At 38.2% G+C, this 20,618-nt stretch overlaps 1 protein-coding gene across 2 annotated transcripts in view; it reads right to left on the minus strand.

Annotated features, from left to right (window-relative positions):
* Nucleotides 1-7,690: 7,690 nt before the first annotated feature.
* The window catches only part of unc5db (unc-5 netrin receptor Db), a 330,197-nt gene continuing 317,269 nt past the window's right edge, over nt 7,691-20,618 (minus strand). For both annotated transcript variants that reach the window (XM_057831103.1, XM_057831101.1), the window contains one exon: nt 7,691-10,645. In XM_057831103.1, the coding sequence (XP_057687086.1) occupies nt 10,441-10,645 (205 nt within the window). In that variant the 3' untranslated portion in view covers nt 7,691-10,440. The remainder of the gene's footprint in view (nt 10,646-20,618) is intronic.

Consider the following 20,618-nt stretch of genomic DNA (forward strand, 5'->3'; position numbering starts at 1 on the left):
AAGACAGTCTCCAGCCCAATCACAGCGTGAAACCCGCCCAGTTCAATTGAAAAAAAATAAAAATAAAAAATAAAAATAAAAATTTAAAAAAAAAATAAAAAACAGCCCAAATGACAACCTGCCGTTCCTACGCAAGATGATTAGAGCCATTGCAGGGGGAAAAAAACTAGATTCTGACTTCTATTCTCAGAACTTGGCCACTGTTTTTTTTCCTTCTTCATCAGTGGCCCTAATCCTCCTCCTCAAAATAAAATGTTTCACTTGAATAGCACAATCTATATTTTGATAGAATAACCTAAGGGGAATAAATAAATAAATAAAGTAGGAGACACAGAGGAATCCAAGGGCGTAGGTTTGCTGTCAACATTGGTAGGGAAGATATAACAGCCATTAAACGGAGTTTAAAAGGGGGCCAGGGAGGCCAGCCCTCCCCTGGTGACTGAAAAGTGTCTTTGCATGTAATTCACTTTCCTATAGACCCTACCCACGTGACGTCACAACTCCTTCCTCCTGACTGGTGCCGCCCAATTGTCCGTCAACACATCATGTTTACCTGTTACGGCTACGTACATTCCTCCTATTTACGACGTGCTTTTCTGCTCGTTAACATTAATAATCAAAATGGTGAAGGCGTGTGTGGCGGTCGGTTGCAATAACAGAGAAGATAGACGGAGAAGACGGAGAGACTTGAAGTTCTACCGGATTCCGAGAGACCTGGAGAGGAGAGAGCGAGATGGGCTGCTGCAATTCGACGAGAAAACTGGGCTCCAAACGATTACCACAGATTATGTAGTAGTCATTTTATATCTGGTAAGATGCATTTAATATATATTTAGAGGGTTTTGGGCTGACAACCACAATTAAGATCATTGCTCGGCTAATCGCCGACAACATACACGTATGTATGTAGTGAGAGTGCTATCGCTAAACCATATAAACATTAAAAGCCCTAGCTCCATTGACAAATGACATGAAATACATCAGACTGGATGTTAGCAAGAACAAAAGATTTTGAATTGAAAATTTCGTAACTCACCTTTCCAAGCACAAGATAGATTCCTGCCGAATTTTCGTGGACGAGGACCTGTTTCACCCAGCCAGCAACGAAGTATTTATAAGCCTCCAAGCTCTTAAAGTTTTTCAAACTTTCGTGAGAATAGGCTGATTTTGTGTGGACAAGATAGTTGTACATATCAGGGTAGCTAGCAGATGTCAGGCAAATGCGGCGGAGACAGCGAGTCGAAAAACATCGATTTAGGCATCAAATATGGATCTGGCGAATGGATAAACTGAAGCTTTTCCACATAACGCCTTTTATGCAACGCATCAAGTGAGTTTACGGCATCCGAAAGCACCGGGTCTTCCATGAAATGCATTATAAATTGCTCGATCAATTGAGACCATTGATAATACAGACAAAAAATGACGGACAAGGGGCTGGAACAATACAGTGAGCACGTGATTTTGTGACGTCGGTGGGTAGGGTCTATAGACCCTACTCACCGACGTCACAAAATGACGTGTCGCTGTATCCGGCCGCCATATTGTCCGTATTTTTTAGACCTATTCTCATTGTTTTCAATTAGTCGTGCAAGTTATAGAGCAATTCATGGTAGCCCCGGTGTTATTTGACGCCGTAAACTCATTGGATGCGCTGCATAAAAGGCGTTATGTGGAAAAGCTTCAGTTTATCCATTCGCAAGATCCATATTTGATGCCTAAATCGATGTTTTTCGACCCGCTGTCTTCGCCGTCTTTGCCTGACCCTGATATTTACAACTATCTTGTCCACACAAAATCAGCCTATTCTCACGAAAGTTTGAAAAATTTTAAGAGCTTGGAGGCTTATAAATGCTACGTTGCTGGTTGGGTGAAACAGGTCCTCGTACATGAAAATTCGGCAGGAATCTTGTGCTCGGGAAGGTGAGTTACGAAATTTTCAATTCAAAATCTTTTGTTCTTGCTAACATCCACTGTCAAGTCTAATGTATTTTATGTCATTTGTCAATGGCGCTAGGGGTTTTAATTTTTATATGGTTTAGCGATAGCACTCTCACTACATACATATATAATATGTAATAAATATGAAGTGCGATAGCACTACTCCAGATTGTCCCTAGTTGAATTTATTTTTTGGCTTTTGACCTCAATAGTGAAATTGTAAATTAATTGTATGACAACTGTCTTATTATCCCCTTATAATTATATATTTTCAGGTAGTTCATTCACAACGTCTGAGTGTATGTTGTCGGCGATTAGCCTAGCAATGATCTTAATTGTGGTTGTCAGCCCAAAACCCTCTAAATATATATTAAATGCATCTTACCAGATATAAAATGACCACTACATAATCTGTGGTAGTCGTTTGGAGCCCAGTTTTCTCGTCGAATTGCAGCAGTCACCCCCTAGTAAACGAACCCAAAAACCTTCCTGACAATCGTTAACATTGATTAATCAAAATGGTGAAGGGATGTGTGGCGGTTGGTTTCAGTAACAGAGAAGATAAACGGTCATTTTAGTAGCTGCTGTGTCCCCATTGTTAAAAGGGCAAATCTCAAAAGCAGCACAGTTTGTTTATCTCGGTCCATGATGCGTTTGTGTCGACAGCCGTTAGACGGCGGTGAAAACATCAATATGATGCCAACACGATCGCAGAAATCATCAGGCGGAGACTACGAAGCTCGTCGCCACGGTCGCGCAGCAAGAAGGTGAGCGCAACAACAGGCGTTGTGCCGAAAAATAGCCGCCCTGCGTGAAATGTCCCCCCCTGACGGGAGCGCCCACACGGAAATGACTTTCTTGTACCGTGAATATGTATTATTTTACTCTGCTTGAACTAATAAATGTCAAACCTGTGTGATTGTCATTGGGATATGGTCGTGAAAACCTGTAGACTAATACATTTCTGTTCAAAGATGGTTCTTTGGCCCAGTCCACAATTTGTTACTAAAATACATTACTAATATTTTGTGTAATTTAATTATTTAAAACTGATCTTACAGTCGTAAATCCATTACTGTAATGTGTCCATGAAAACATTTGATGTTTTCCCGTCAATAAAGCGTTATAAATAAGCACTCCCGGCAGGGGGAACATTTCACGCGGGGCAGCTATTTTTCGGCACACACCGGCCCGTTGTCGATCAAATTTCATTTTACAATCGTGACAACGGTGACGCTCAGCTGACCAAATGTCGGTTTATATTCGGGCCGGTGCCGATTTTGGGTACCCGACTCCTCATCGTGACATAAACTGGAGTATGATTGGAAATTTTGTGGTCTCAGGACGAGCTCTGACGCACGGGACGGGACCAGACGGGAGGAAACATCGGTTTGGGCATCAAATATGGATCTGGCGACTGGATTGACCGAAGCTTTTCCAAATACCAGCTTTTAAGCAACTCATCCAATTAGTTTACAGCGTCTGAAAGCACCGGGGCTTCCATAATTTACAAGTGAATCCACCTTTACAAACTACGATCATTGACAATACGACACACAATGACGGACAATATGGCGGCACAATACAGCGATCACGTGATTGTATGACATTGGTGATTGGGGTCTATACAGTGGTAGCTCTACATACGAAGTTAATTCGTTCCAGGACCTTGTTTGTAAATCGAAATGGTCGTATGCCGAGCATTTCCCCATTGGAATACATTATAATTCCATTAATTTTTACAAAGCCCAAAAACCTACACTAAATCCTTAATAAATATTGCTTTTATTATTGCAAAGAGCAATTACAAAGAGCAAAACTAATAAATTATGAATAAAAATCAGAATAAAAATCAGAATAATAATAATATCATAATGCAATAATAATAATACCTGTAACGAATCGGGTTCTAATGTGGCTGACTTTTTTTTTGCTTTACCTGAACGCACCGCGGGGCTGACGTGACGGTGAGCAAGAGAGCGCGGCTCTACTTTTGTTTTGATGCTTGCGTTGTGTTGCACAAGTTGAAGGAATACATGATTAGAAACCTGACCAAGCTGGCGATTTCTTTGGGGATGTTACCACAATAAGAGTTGTCACCTTAACCTAGAAAGAGTGGCGAACGGAGGAGGACCGCCGGCCGAGATCGACATTCTACGGCCCTATTGTCGACCCAGTTCCTGAATGCTTATATTTTGCGATCATTTACATCTTCATCTCAATGGTAAACGTCATCTTTTCTTTTTTTTTTTCTCCACCTGCACTAACCTTTTTGGATCCAGTGTTGATTTCTCTCACAAGAAAATAAGCCATGCGTCCGTCTTAAGGCAAAACAAAGAAACTGCGGCGCTGTCAAAAATCAGAAGTCAGACAGTAACGGGGGAACAATACCCGATGCATGCCAGTAATGGTAATGGACAAATACAGCAATGGTAATAGGACCACAAACACACAGTTAACAGTAACATACAACACGAATGTACATTTAAGACCCTCCCTAAATGCAGTGTGACCAAATGAAATGTTTAAAGCAAATTTTAAATACGTGATTATTTTCACAGTGTTTAGGTTGTACACTCAGACTGTTCCATAATTTCACTCCACGTACAGACACACAAAACATTTGCAAGTTGTTCGAAATTTAGGAATTGTGGACTCCCCGAAATGTCATGATTTATGAGCTTTTCCTCTAATGGTAAAATATTTTTTTGTAAAGTCAGCTGGGACCATAATGAAGATAAACTGTATATAATAGGGAGACACTATTTGTTTTAAATTCAGTTGATATAAATTCGATAATACTGTATACTTTACCTGTGTTACAGTACTTCTACTTTGAAAAATTATCCCCTCTTCTAATGTCTCTGTAAAATTGGCCATTAAATGAAGGTAAATATATCTGTCATCCGTAATGATGTTTGATAGATTTTTTTTTTTTTTTTTGTAACCCCTGATATTCGCTAAAATGTGTCAAAATATTCTACCTTAGCTTTAACTGCTCTATGAAGATGATAATGTCCCAATACAGCCAACAAAAAATTCATTGCAAATATTCTTTAATCTGGACTGGGCTAATACTGCTACAATTGTGAAGTGTAATACTGAATTTCCGTTAAAAGCATTCTGACAAATGCATGCTCACAGAATACGCTACAAACCATCATAAACCTTATGTCAGTTTCTGGAAAACATCATTTCTCATGTGCCAGCTAACATTATCTATGGAGCGGTTGTCTGCAGCTAGAAGATATGTGACCAAAAAGGAAAGGGCGGGCTAAACAGACCATCTTTTGCACAACATGGAATAAAGTTGTGGTCTGTTGATTCACATTCAGAGCTCGCTCCTCTGTATTAATCATTACATAATTTTACAGTGCTTTGAGTGAACAGTGTAAACATGAATACACATGTATAGAAAAGGAACAGAGGGGACCAATGTGATTGAAGGTTTTTACACGCTGTTTGGCAACTTCAGACACACATTGAGCAAAATGCTACATTTTCACTGCAGTAAATTAATCTTTTGATCCACATTTCACTCTTGCACCTCTTCCTGTATTTTTTTGCACAGTTTTACTCGCTTGCTGGGAAACTGGAACCAGTGTTTTAAAGTGATAAGGTGATAAGGCAAGATGTACGACTGAAAACTGTTTCACTCAATTTTGAAAGGAAAAAAAAAATCATTTAAATGGTAAATTGTCAGTACTTATATAGCATATTTATCTACATGTTGTACCAATATGTTTTCCTTCTGTTAAGTGTTCTTGTGTATTAATGCGCAAGTAGACTGTGCCATTATGTTTTTCTTCTGTTAAGTCATCTTGCGTATTTATGCACAAGTAGACTGTAATACACAAATGAAAATGGCTGAAAAATGATTTGGTCTGAAGTCCTTTTGCTACCTCTAAATTCATACTGGCATATGAAATTTGTACATCTGCTCCCTTAGAAGAAGATCTGGATCTTGATGGAACTTTCCCTTATTCTACCATAAATATCCATTTAACATGAACATGTGAATTTCAGTTAATTGCATATGATCTTCCACGATATAGAAGCACGCCCAGGGGTGAAAATGGGCCAAAACGGTCCAGAACTTCGTTCCAGTATAAATTTCGGAGGCGGAACAGTGTTTTGATCCCGAAAATATGACGGCAACAGTCAAACCTCCATGTTAAAAAAACACACACAAAAAAACTGCCAGGCTGCCATACACGTATCTCCAAGAAGAAAACAATCTACCAATGTCAGATTTACATACACATGTTAACAACAAACCTAATAAAGTGCTTGTGTAGTGTCATGCGTTTCCCCCGATATTTATTATGTAGTTATTCGACAGAGTTCCCCGGAGTTCTCCCAGCGTTTGTATTGGAGTCCAGCAAACCACCCTGCCTGGACTCCAATTGTCCGTCCAATTGGCTGACATACTGACATGTGATCAGCATGGATAGTTAGCTCTGATTGGTTCAAATGCACGTATCTGGGACAGAAAAAAAGAACCAGCTTGTTGAATTAATGCGTCAAAAAGGGCACTACAATGAAACATTGATCAGATCTTTAAGAGAAAGGAAAAAGTTGAAGAGGCTTATTTTATTTGCTCTGACGAGGAGGTTCAGAACATTTTCCATGTTATAATGTCTGACCCCAGAAATAATGAAGAGAAAATTCAGATTTTTAAATTTGAAAGCTTTAAGCTTTAAACATAATACACATTAAAAAAAAAAAAAAAAAAAAAAAAAAAAAGTTAATTTGAATACATGCTCCCTAATTTTTAGGCATTAAGCATTACAAGTAGGTCTCATGGTAAAACAAATATAACAAAAGTGAGATTGAACACAATAAACTTTGTCATAATAAAAAAGTATTTTGAATGATCACAATGGGAGTATGTCAGACTCTCCATGTGAAACATTAAAACTGTTCAGAATCCGGGCACTTAGACTTCCATTCTCTGTGTCAAACAGCTGAACAGGACAGGTTTAAAAAAAAAAAAAAAAAAAAAAAAAAAAAAAAAAACAATAAATTTTTATTGATTGATTGCCAAAAATTCTACTGCAACTTGATCAAAATAATGATTAGCATAAAATGCTCTCTCCCTTCAGGTTGCCAGAGTACCACTTCATATTGGAGAACCTGTAGGAAAAAAACGATGAGTCCTCTGCAGAAGGTACTAAATATATGCACGCGTAAAGACTATATCCTAGCCCGGGTCAATGGATCCACCTGCTAAATAACCTCGCACCCGTCAATGGATCCATATGCTAAATAACATAGCACAACTACGCCAAATTAATGGATACCCTTGTTTTGCTTCTCTTGTTGTCTTGAATCCTTTGTGATTCGTAATTTTTTTTGCGCACGGAACGTACACAGCTGTGGCAACCCGGACGAAGACTGGAAAATGATCTCGTGATTGGCTGATGATGAACACGGAAGCAAAAGAGAATCAAATTTGCGACGCGTAAATAGTCTTTTAAAATGGGAAAATCTCCGCCTAACCACTGAGATAATTTTTAGAAGTATCTCTAAAAACATGTTTCTTTAATATCTATTAAAAATAAGGAACATCTCATAAATAACTGAAGTGAAAATCCTTCATTGTGCACCTTTAATTCCTTTAATTATTTTTAGCATTTAATATCTGGACTTGAACACAAAAATGTCGAGATGAATTACACTGGACTCTACATATTTAATTCTGTAAACAAGAAAAAAAAAAAAAAAAAAAAAATCATCGGATGCGTTTCATTTATTTTACATTTATTTGCAAAAGGCGGCATATACAGTTGCAAATCCTACTGTACAGAAAACATCCAAAATGTCCATAATTATAGATCCAATATACCACAAAGCTGCCCAGGCATTACCAAACCTTAGATGTTCAGCACTAAAAAAGCTCTGTAGCCTATTCATTTTGATGGTTTAAATACATTTTAACTAAGACCTTTAAATGTTTATCAGTGTATTTTTCCCCTCATCCCCTTGTGAACTTTACAACATTCACCATTTACAGTAGTTTAAACAAGGCACAAGAATAGTGATATGAAGCCACAGGCCATGCGTGCAGCAAAAAAATAAAAACAAAAAAATAAAAATAATATTAATAGTTTAAAAAAAAAGAAAAAGAAAAAGGGGAAAAAATAGCAAGACCCACTTTGGGCAGAAGAAATAATTTTCACAACTCCAGACAACAGGGTTAAGTATTAGAACAAAGCATTGTACATATATAGTGAGAACACATGTGATTTTGCATGTCCGATTTCACATTTAATAAACCAAAGTGACTTTTGACATCTGAAGCAAATTTTAAATAAATCTGAATGCTGAGTAACACAGGCGGGATGCTCTCAGTGCAACATAGGTTATCAATAAAATTTAAAATTTTGGCAGTTTTTATTTGAGGCAAATAAACCTTTTTCACAGTTGAAGAGATAAACAAATAATTCACATCATTTACCTGACATTATAAAGTGATTAAAATAATTATTTTGGTTGGAAATGCATATGGAGGCTAATGAACCTTTCACAGGAAAGTCATTCATACAAAGCATTCTATTGGAAGTCACACCATGATAAACCACTGACAAAATAAACAAAAATAATTTAAAAATAATTAATATTGTTCAAAATACCCACCAAAATATTAACCAACACAATGTCATTTCATCGGTCAACAGGAAAACTGAATAAGTTGCGATACGTGTTGAAGGTAAATTCTTGCAAATGTCAGCAAATATTTTTATATATCTTATTTATGTGTAAAAATCTAACTGATGTATGTTACAACACACCACATAATTGTTAAAGCACCCAAACAAACATGTTTAAGCTCATGTATTTGTCAGTTGCGAGCAAAACTAAAACAATTTACCTTGAAAACTCACTTGAATATGTTCATTTTGAATGCATTTTTGTGGATGGTCATGACCAATTTCCAATTGGAATTATATATTTCCAACTACATATACTATAATTATGGCCCCTCCTTTTCCAAACAGTCAACAGAGCGCTTTGTTAAATTAATCCTAAGGCATACATCGGAAATGTCAAATTCTTAAGCACATAATAATGAATTAAGTGGAGATATTTTCTGATTTATTAACACAGACTATAAATGGTGATTGCATAAACAACAACTGATGAACCAGATATTCTATAAGAGCATGCAGCTCCTTCACGCAACTCTATGAATTGAGTATGTCTTCAGATGATCATAAGTACAGTGATTGTTTTAATTTCCTGACATTAAATATATTTAGTTGCTCTGAAGGGAATTTACCTTATGTATAATTAATAAGTAGACAACAGTAGATTATGCATCTCACTCCCTGGCAGCGACATTGCATGGGTTTATATTCAGTTAAGGCAGTCACCATGCAATTTGAAAATATTCAAATCATTTTACGATTCAATTTTATCAAAATACATGATTTGTGGAGATATACTCATCTTTTTTTCCACCTGTGATTATACAGTTCGTTAATGTAATCGCTTATAAAATCATAAACTATATAAAAACAAACAAACAAACAAACAGACAAACAAACAAACAAATAACAGCAGTGCATTTCTGTTGGCTTTAAATCTAATTTATTGTTTTGATTTTGGCTAATGTATCATGAGCGTCATCATTATTGAGATCCTTGATCATTTTAGCCCAAAGCCCAAGAATCTCAAACTTTTTCAAAATACATTATCAAGATATTTTACTTCCAAATTTGGAAACATTCTGCTCGCCCAGTAAATGGGAGACACATGGAATTTCATTAGTTGAGCTCATGCGGAGTCAACATGACAGGTCTTACTATTGTAACTGTTTGATAAACCACAGTCATCCACACTACGACAGCTTTAGGAAATTAACTCCCATCGCTGTCAAGGAAAAAAATAAAACTGTTATCAGCTCTAAAATGGTGGTATGACATCATTATTCCTATGGACAGTGACTTTGTCAGGTAGTCACTCTCTGCCCAGGCTGCTGAAGGATAATTAATAGAAACTGAATGTGAAATTTAGTATACAGTGCAACATATATTTTAGATACTGTAAAGCCAGGTTTTCTGGACTGTTGTAAGAGATGAATACAGTCCAATTTCTTGAATGTTCACAGATAAAACATGTGTGCAATTAGGATCTTCTCACAATACTGGCATCCACAGGAGACGGTGAATTTCTCTTTTGTTCTCATGCCAATTTGGAAACTACATCTCCCAATCTTCCCCATACACCAATTCACTTGGATGAAGTACAAAGACAATTAAATTAGAAACAAACAAAAGACTAAACTGAAGAAGTTGATTAGCAGTCTGTTATTGAAGAAATTACAGTAGTAGAAGAAGCCACAGTAGGTAAAGCTGAACCTCTCCCTTTTGAGACTGATCATTTTGTCAACATTATCACCTTGCACCACGCCACCACAAACTGCTTGACGTTCTTCTCTCAGCCTGGATATTATGACGTGGACTGATCTTCCTTATGATCTGGAAACGTGCCAATTCATCTCAGACTGCGTGCATTTATTTGATTCAAGTCAGTCTCCTCCTCATCCAGATCCTGGGGAGAACTTTTGGGGTGGATCTTGCCAATTTCCTCTAGGGCACTGGCAAGAGAGTCAAGGTCAGCAGTGTCTTGGTGGCGAGCCTCCCATAGGCACAGTATGATGGCTGAGGGACTCTGCTGCTTTGCAAAATAACCAAGGTTTCTGTTGAGGTGCAAAAAAATAAATAAAAAAAAATCAATTAATACAAATGAATAATTAACATTGTGTGTGTAAAAATGTATGGAGAATACATATGGAAATATATTTGGGACAAATGGCCCATTACATACATTGGAATTAAAAATGGAAGAAAAGTTGAGGTTTTTCCTGGTGTGCTGTTCCACTGTCATTTATTTTCATTTGATTCTTATTTCTTGTGTATCACAGAATGCTGCAGTGGTGATGATCCCATGTCATCATCATTACACATGCTAATGTTTAATGGCTTCATATTAACAGGACAGATGCTGTCATGGCTTTCGGACATGTTTGTACACTTGGCATGCTTTTTCTTCACTGTAGTGTGACTGGCAAAAGGAGAAGCCAATCTCTCTCTGCTCTGGCAGATGAGCTGCACTATCACTGATCCGCTACTTAGTCTTACTACTAAAAGTTGTGTTCTGAATAATTGCAGTGCGTTGAAAAAGTAGGTAAAGCTCAAAAGCATTTTAAGACTAGACCGATTTTGAAGAAAAGGCTTCTTACGCATTTTTCTCCTGTACAGCTTCCCCTTGTGCATAGTGCGCTGAATTTTTAACAATGCATGGTAGCCTTCATTCACTCATTCATGTTCTAAGTCGCTTATTCTAACAACAGTCGTGGGGGTTTTCGAGGCCATCTCAGCAACAGTGGTATGAAAAACTATCTGAACCTTTTGGAATTTTTCATATTACTGCATAAAATCACCATCAAATGTGATCTGATCTTTGTCAAAATCACACAGATGAAAAAACAGTGTCTGCTTTAACTATAACCACTCAAACATTTATAGGTTTTCATATTTTAATGAGGATAGCATGCAAACAATGACAGAAGGAGGAAAAATAAGTAAGTGAACCCTCTGACTAAGGAGACTTAAAGAGCAATTGAAATCAATTTTTACCAAAGAATTTAAGTCAGGTATGTGGCCAATCACTCATGAGTGGTTTAAAGCTGCCCTGCCCACTATAAAAACCACAACTTATAAGAATTGTCTTGATGAGAAGCATTGTCTGATATGCATCATGTCTTGGTCAAAAAAGCTGTCTGAAGAGCTGCGATCAAGGATTGTTGATTTGTATAAAGCTGGGAAAGGATACAAAACAATCTTTAAAAGTGTGGATGTTCATGAATCGACAGTCAGAGAAGCTGTCAACAAATGGAGAGAGTTTGGCACTGTTGCTTCCCTCCCAAGGAGTGGCTGTCCACCAAAGATGACGCCAAGAGTTCAGTGCAGAATACTCAGAGAGGTAAAGAAGAACCCTAGATGTCTGCTAAGGACTTACAGAAATTTACTGGCACAGTCCAATATCTCTGTGCACACATCACCTGTATGTAAAACAATGGCCAAAAATGGTGTTCATTGGAGGACTCCACAGAGGAAGCCACTGCTGTCTAAAAAAACATTGTTTCTTGTTTAATGTTCACAAAAAGGCACTTGGACACTCCACAGAAGTTTTGGCAAAATATTTTGTGGACTGAAGAAACCAAAGTTGAATTGTTTGGGAGTAACACAAAGTCATGTGTGTAGGAGAAATGGAACAGATCACCAACATCAACACCTCATCCCCACCGTGAAGCATGGTGGAAGGAGCATCATGATTTGGGGCTGTTTGTTGCCGCAGGGCCTGGACAACTTGCAATCATTCATGGAGGAATGAATTCAAAAGTTTATCAGGATGTTTTGCAGGAAAACCTGAGGCCATCTGTCTGCCAGTTGGGGCTAAAAAGAGGATGGAGGCCGCAACAAGACAATGATCCAAAACACAGAAGTAAATCCACTTCAGCATGGTTCCAGAAGAACAAAATACAGGTTCCGGAGTGGCCAAGTCAAAGTCCAGACTTGAACCCTATTGAGATGCTGTGGCATGACCTTAAGACAGCCATTCATGCCAGACATCCCAGGAATCTGACTGAACTACAGCAGTTTTGTAGAGAGGAATGGGCCAAGATTAGTCCTGATGGATGTGCCATACTGATCTCCGGCTACAGGAACCGTCTGGTTGTAGTTATTGCACCAAAGGGGTGGGGCACAAAATATTAAATGTAATGGTTCATTTACTTACCAACCCCCCCCCCCCTTCTGTCAATGTTTGCATACCATCCTCATCAAAATATGAAAACCTATAAATATGTGGGTGGTTTTAGAGCAGAAACTGTTTTTCCATCTGTGTGATTTCGACGAAAATCAGATCACATTTGATGGTGATTTCATGCAGAAATGTGAGAAATTCCGAAAGGTTCAGATACTTTTTCATAACTATGGGCAGTAGGTGGGGTACACACTAAATTGGTTGCCAGCCAATCGCAGGGCACAAGGAAACAAACAACAATTCCTGCACACACTCATGCCTAGGGACAATTTGGAGTGTTCAATCAGCCAAAAATTTTTGGGATGTAGGAGAACACCGGAGTACCTTGACAAATGTCACATAGGCACAGGGAGAACATGCAAACTCCACACAGAAAGGCCAAAGCCCGGGATTGAACCCTTGATCTCAGAACTGTGAGGTGGATGTGCTAACTGCACAACCACAATGCCACTAGCGACCTCTGCAGCAAAAGTATGTTGTAATTATTTGCTTGTGGTCTGTTGGTTGTCATTCAGGTCACTTCAGATCTGTTGCCAACTTGCCACTCTTTGCTGGAGATTCAAAGAGGAAAAAAACAGGCAATGGGCCACCTTAAATATTTTTTCTCATGATTGCATGCATATTTCTGTGAGGTTCAAGGCTTGATTAGAGCAAATGGCAATTTTGGTTTCCAATTAACCAGTGCTCATAAAGTTACAGCATCTTCCGTGACCCTGAGTGTCAATTCTGGAACCTGTTCATCAGTTTTTGATTTATCAAAATGAAGTTGCCAATGATTTATGCATTAAAACAATGGAAATGGTCAGGGGTGCCTTAACCTTTTCATGCTAATGTACTATGGAGATTTTCAAGAGAACTTAATCCACTTTTAAAAAGTAGGTCACAATTTTAAGTCTTATTATGGTTTCAGTGTGCCTCTGAAAACACAAGTCTGAATTGTGGTGTCTGGTTCCCTTGAAAGAACGCTGCACATAAATAGGGAGGACGCAACTGGGCATGTAGATGTTAATTTGGTTAATAAAAATAATTTTGTTCAATCCACAGCCACTCACAATTACGTCATTAGCTCTCGAATGCTGCTCCAGATCTTCCATCTTTCTTTCCAGCTCCGCCACCTTTTTGTCTGTTTCCAAAAGAGACGCACGTAGATCGGTGACCTCTTTTACAAGATTCAAAATCATATCTTGCTTTATTTTAATATCCTTCATGTCCTGCGATAGAAAATACAGTGTTCTTTTTATTTCCGACGAGTTCTCTACAATTGGATTTTTTTTTGGGCCCCTAAATTAGTCCGTCCGATTTCCTTACAACTCTTTTTAAATTTAACGTCTATGCTCGCCGCCGTGTAGCTACTAGGGGGGTTGTATTGATCTATGACCTGGCCTTTTGCCCAGAATATCATCTTCCCACTGGGCAACATTCAGATGATATGGCCTGTCACAGTAGCACTGCAGAGAAAATGACTGTAATGTTTGGGAGAAGATGCCTTTCACTCAATTTCACTCAGACAGTACATGCAAGTAACATTCTGAGTTAAATGTGATAAATAAAGTTAGCATTTTTTTTAGCACTTGTTTCACAGGTCTCCATCTTGAGATGCTGATCATCATCATCATCATCATCGATCATCCGTGACTTTATCTCACTAGAGTACCGTACTGGTCCGAATATAAGACTGTGTTTTTTGCATTGAAATAAGACTGAAAAAGTGGGGGTCGTCTTATATTCGCGGTCTAGACATTATACCCATTCACGACGCTAGATGGCGCCAGATATCATTGAAGTGATGTTCTGTTATGACAGATCTCAGCTACTCTCAAGTTTAACCAGTTTGCATTATTTTATTGCAATGTTTTTCCTTATTCAGATTTGTTTTAAGACTACAGTTACAGTTAGACTTCACTTTGATGGTTCATGCAGTTATTGCAATTTTGTTGTTTTATCACAATAGATTGGTTTATTTACATTTCAAAAACCAGAAGCCATTCATTTACGAATGTGATTGCACTTTAGTTTACATATTTAAATGTTCAGACATTAAGATTTGAATGAGGCAAAATAACATGCTTTTTCTATCAAATATATTGTTGTAATCATTTGTTTCGGATGTACTGTAATTATTTTCTGTATAAAAATTAATTTGGTGTTCAAAAAGTCTTTTTTCAAATTTGAGTCTTGAGAAAGAGGGGGTCGTCTTATAATCAGGGCCGTCTTATATTCGGGCCAATACGGTAATGTGAAGCGTTCTAAATGTAAATAAAGTTTATGAGAATTTTGAACTTCACTACATTTTAAAACCAAACCAAACCAAACCAAACCAAACCAAACCAAATAAAACCAAACTCTTACATTATTCCAAACACAAGTGCACGCCTGGGGAACATCAGCCGCTTTGTCAGAGCTCTGCTTGGTAGTACTTTGACACTTGCAGTCAGATCTTCTTGAACCTTTGCGAACTGAATTTATGCTTAGTTTATCCTGACTTGACGGTCTTGTTTTTCTTTGTGACCTGATTCTGCCACTTTCTGGGTCCAGCCAGAAACCAAACATAACTGCTATTCTTCTGTATCTGCAGTGTAGTGCAGATGGAAATTGTGTAGATGTGAATATGTATTCCGCCTGTGATACTTACCTGCCTTTGTGATGATTGCATTAACATACTGTGTGCTCTCATTTACAATGAGGAATCATTAGCCTGATATTCCTGCTATATAAATGAAATCATGATTACAGACCAAACCAAATAATGAAAATGCTTTTCATTCTTGTTCAATTTCCAGTATATTATTGGATGTAAAACAAGTGTCAACTCATAGAAACAATTAAATAGTAAAAAAAAAAACCTGAGCAGTCTGACTAATACTACTATTAGTTGTGACCTGACTGTGGTATTTGAGTTAACGGCCCTTATGCTGTTATGTTGCTCTATTGCTAATCTTTATTGATGTTACAGTTATCTAATAATTTCGGTGTGGATACCATTGTGTGTGGTGTTATTAAAAAAGGGCCTTGCGTCAGTCGTTGCTTGGCTACCTTTATGTTATGTTGTAATAGCAAAAGGAACCCTTGGTATTTAGTCTATAATACTTTGTGTTTGCTCTGAATTTTGATTATTTTTTTTTCTGTAGTCTACCTTCTAGCAGATATCGGAGCAAGGTCATAATTTAGTAAAGTCTTTAACAACATAATGTGCAGGTTTTTGCAGAGAACCCACACAAGTTCAGGAAAACGTGCAAACTCCACAGAAAACTCCTTAAATCACAGTTTGAGCTGGGTGTTTCTTGGGCTATGGAGAGTTTAGAATTTTTTTGAACAACCTCTGACCATCCATTAACCAGCAGGTGCTTGCAAAGTATGATAATTAGGGTTGTTCCGATCATGTTTTTTTGCTCCCGATCCGATCGTTTTAGTTTGAGTATCTGCTGATCCCAATACTTCCCGATCCGATTGCTTTTTTTTGCTCCCGATTCAATTCCAAGCATTCCCGATAATTTTTCCCGATCATATACATTTTGGCAATGCATTAAGAAAAAAATGAATAAAACTCGGACGAATATATACACTCAATATACAGTACATAAGTACTGTACAGTGGTACCTCTACATACGAAGTTAATCCGTTCCAGGACCTTGTTTGTAAGTCGAAATGGTCGTATGTCGAGCAGGATTTTCCCATAGGAATACATTATAATTCCATTAATTCGTTCCACAGTCCAAAAACCTGCACTAAATCCTTAAAAAATACTGCTGGTGCTATTACAAATGGCAATTACACGTAGCAAAACAAATAAATTATAAATCAAAATTGGAATAATGTAATAAAAAGAATAATAATAATTCCTGTAATAGTGTAACGAATCGGGTTCTAATAAGGCGGACGTTTATTTGTGTACCTGAACGCACCGCGGGGCTCACGTGCCAGAGACGGACCGGTGAGTTGAGTTTCACTTTCACTTTGAATGTTCTCTTGAGAACAGCAGACAGCATGCGTTTTGTGTTGAATAAGTTGTGAAAGAAATGATGAAAGCTGGCGATTTCTTTGGAGACAATAAGAATTGTCAGCTTAATTTATAAAGACTGGCGAACGATGGTCGTCGGAGGACCGTGGAGATGTATTGTTGAGCCATTTCACGGATGCCCACCCCACGCTCATATTTTTCTGTCATTTGCATCTTCATTTCGAAGGTAAGCATCAACTTTTTCCTTGTTTCACCACCTGTACCAACCTTTTCTGAAACCTGTGTTGATTTGTCACACAAGAAAATCCGCCGTGCATTCGTCTGCGGTGCTGGCATTGTCGTCGTATTTCGAGCATGTCGTCGGATGTAGAAACAAATGGCGAGTCAAATTTTGCGTCGGATGTCGAAAAGTTCGTGTGTCGAAGCGATCGTATGTAGAGGTACCACTGTATTTGTTTATTATGACAATAAATCCTCATGATGGCATTTACATTATTAACATTCTTTCTGTGAGAGGGATCCACGGATAAAAAGACTTGTGACTTTGTATATTGTGAGTAAATATTGCCATCTAGTGTATTTGTTGAGCTTTCAGTAAATGATACTGTAGCCATGCCCAAATGCATGATGGGGAGTGGAACCATGACTGTGTGTAGTGCTACCAATTGATATATCTTCTCTGCGTTGGGAAATAACATAAGGTGTTAAGAAAAGATCAATCGCTACCTTGCTTCCCCACATTGCTTCCCATGATATTTCTAATCATAGGGAGAGGGATTGTAAGGCTTTAGCCAATTAAAAAAAGGCTCCAAAGGCTGCCAAAATTCACTCTACTCATTTTACGCTGCCTTTTATCTCTCTATATAGGTAAAACGGTGCCATTACAGATTGAGCGCGACAATGCATGAGTGGGTCGTGCAGTGCATACATAAATTGCGTTGAATATTTTAACGTGATACATTTAAAAAAAAATTAATTACCTCCGTTATCGGGATATATTTGATAACCCTACCTTAAGCCTAAACTAAAGACTCTGGATGAGTGTAACATAATATGTCTGTAACGTTAAATACAATTAGAAAACGATTTAATTAAAAAAAAAAAAATATATATATATATTAAAAAAAGGCATGGCCGATATTTTTTTGCCGATTCCGATACTTTGAAAATGACGTGATCGGACCCGATTGATCGGGATGCTGATCGATCGGGACATCTCTAATTATGGTTTGGGAACAGAATTGCCATTTCTGCACAAAATGATACATCATCTTTAGCTGCCCAAAACAAGTTCTTCCAAATGAATGTTTTAATATTTGTAATTAAGTTTCTCAAGTGTTCACTACTATTTACTAGCACGGTTATGGGTATATGCATTGATTTCCAATGCTTTGCCTCTTTTCAGCCAAGCCAAAGCATTGGGGGCCGATGTTTTTCCGCTGCTAAATACTGGTTCTGTTCAAGTATCTTGTATCTTTAACGCATAAGGACCCATGGTGCTAAACCTCTTTTGCATGAAAAGTGCCTTGGAGCCATAAGATGTCGAGATCAGGGCCAAGTGGGTTTGCACCTCATAAATGTTAGGCACCTTGTTAGGGCCCGAGCACTAAGCGTGCGAAGGCCCTATTGTTTTGCAAAGGATTATTAGGGCCCGAGCACTAAGCGTGCGAAGGCCCTATTGTTTTGCAAAGGATTATTTTTTTTTTTATTTTTTTTTTTTTTTTTTTTTTTCAGGGCAAATGAAAACGGCCAATTTGGAGGCCTGAACATGCACGAAAAGTCACCAAAATTTGCACATACGTCCGGAAAATTGTAAATTTCGATAATTTTGCAACGTTGCAAAAAAATATAACAAAATGGCTCAGTGGCGCCCCCTTGAAATTTTAAAATTGGCCTATAACATTAGGGTCTGTCAGCGTAGAGCAATGAAATTTGGGGGGTCTATACCTTGTCCAAAACCGCTCCAAAAAAGCATTTACACGCATATTCCAAACCCAACAGGAAATCGGTTATTTTGGATCAAATATGAAATTTTTATCGATTTACAGGGTGCACATTTGAGACCTTTTCGCCGAGGGAGTTAGTTGGATCATCTTCAAAATTGGTGAGACTGTTCAGGAGACATATGAAATCTTAAGTTTTGAAAATGGTGCGTTTTCATTCACGGGTCTGACCTGGGCGTGGTGCCAAAGTCGACCATTTTTTCGGCAAAATGACAAATTCAGTAAATGACTTATAGTTCCTTGACACAACGTTCAATCTTTTTCATATTTGGCATGTATGTGTGGTATCCCACCCTTAACACGAGTGCATTGAAATATTACCCATTAGGTCTAGCGCCCCCTAGTGAGAACAGGAAATGCCTTTTTTTACGAGACAGGTTCCTCCTCCAAGGGAAAAAAATCTGTTGACCTCAAACCTGCATCAGGGGAGCCTTAAGACCTGTGTTCAGGTGCCTGATGAAAAATATTGAGGTTTCGTTGAGGCGGAGGGGTCCAAACAGGAAAGTGAAAATGAACGTCAACAATTTGTCACGCAAAAAACTTTGAACAGTCATAACTCGGCAGATATACAACATATCTGCGCCAAACTTCCCGTGTTTGTTGAGAGTCATACCCTGAAGGTTCTTGTAGGGGTCATTTGCATCAACTCTACAGTGCCAACTAGTGGCGACAGAAAGAAGTTTTAAAAAAGGCCTTTCCTATTGGGTTTTTTCAACATAGAGCAAGGAAATTTGGGGAGTAGATACCTTATGCAAAACTGATCCAAAAAGTCTCTTGCACCCATATTCCAAATCCAACAGGAAATCGGGTATTTTGGATCGAATGTGAAATTTTCATGGGTTCACAGTAGGAGTTTACATTTGGAGGCTTGAATATGCACAAAAACTTGTACAAATTTGCACATACATGCGGCTTTAGATAACGTTCGATAATCTTGCAATGTTACGAAAACATGTAGCAAAATGGCTCAGTGGCGCCCCCTTGAATTTTTCAAAAAGGCGTTTCCTATTAGGTTTTTTTAACAGAGAGTGATGAAATTTGGGGAGTCGATACCTTGTGCAAAACTGCTCCAAAAAGTCTCTTGCACCCGTATTCCAAATCCAACAGGAAATCGGGTATTTTGGATCGAATGTGAAATTTTTATCGGTTCACAGTAGGAGTTTACATTTGGAGGCTTGAACATGCACGAAAACTCACAAAAATTTGGACATACATGTGGCTTTGCATAACGTTCAATAATCTTGCAACGTTACGAAAACATGTAACAAAATGGCTCAGTGGCGCCCCCTTGAAATTTTCAAAAAGGCCTCTCCATTTAGGTTTTTTCAACGTAGAGGGATGAAATTCGGAGAGTCGATACCTTGTACAAAACTGCTCCAAAAAGTCTCTTGCATGCATATTCCAAACCCAACAGGAAATCGGGTATTTTGGATTGAATGTGAAATTTTTATCGATTTACAGTGTGCACATTTTACACCTTGGCACCTAGGGAATTAGTTTGATCATTCTCAAAATTGGCGAGACTGTTCATGAGGCATATGAAATCTTAAGTTATCAAAATGGTGTGTTTTCATTCACGGGCCTGACCTGGGCGGGGTGCCAAAGTCGGCCATTTTTTCGGCAAAATGACAAATTCAGTAAATGACTAATAGTTCCTTCACACAACGTTCCATCTTTTTCATATCTGGCATGTATGTGCGACATCCCACCCTTAACACGAGTGCATTGAAATATTACCCATTAGGCCTAGCGCCCCCTAGTGAGAACAGGAAATGCCTTTTTTTACGAGACAGGTTCCTCCTCCAAGGAAAAAAAATCTGTTGACCTCAAACCTGCATAAGGGAAGGCTTAAGACCTGTCTTCAGGTGCCTGATGAAAAATA

This window comes from Corythoichthys intestinalis, chromosome 3 (assembly GCF_030265065.1).
Source record: "Corythoichthys intestinalis isolate RoL2023-P3 chromosome 3, ASM3026506v1, whole genome shotgun sequence".
Taxonomy (NCBI): Eukaryota; Metazoa; Chordata; class Actinopteri; order Syngnathiformes; family Syngnathidae; genus Corythoichthys; species Corythoichthys intestinalis.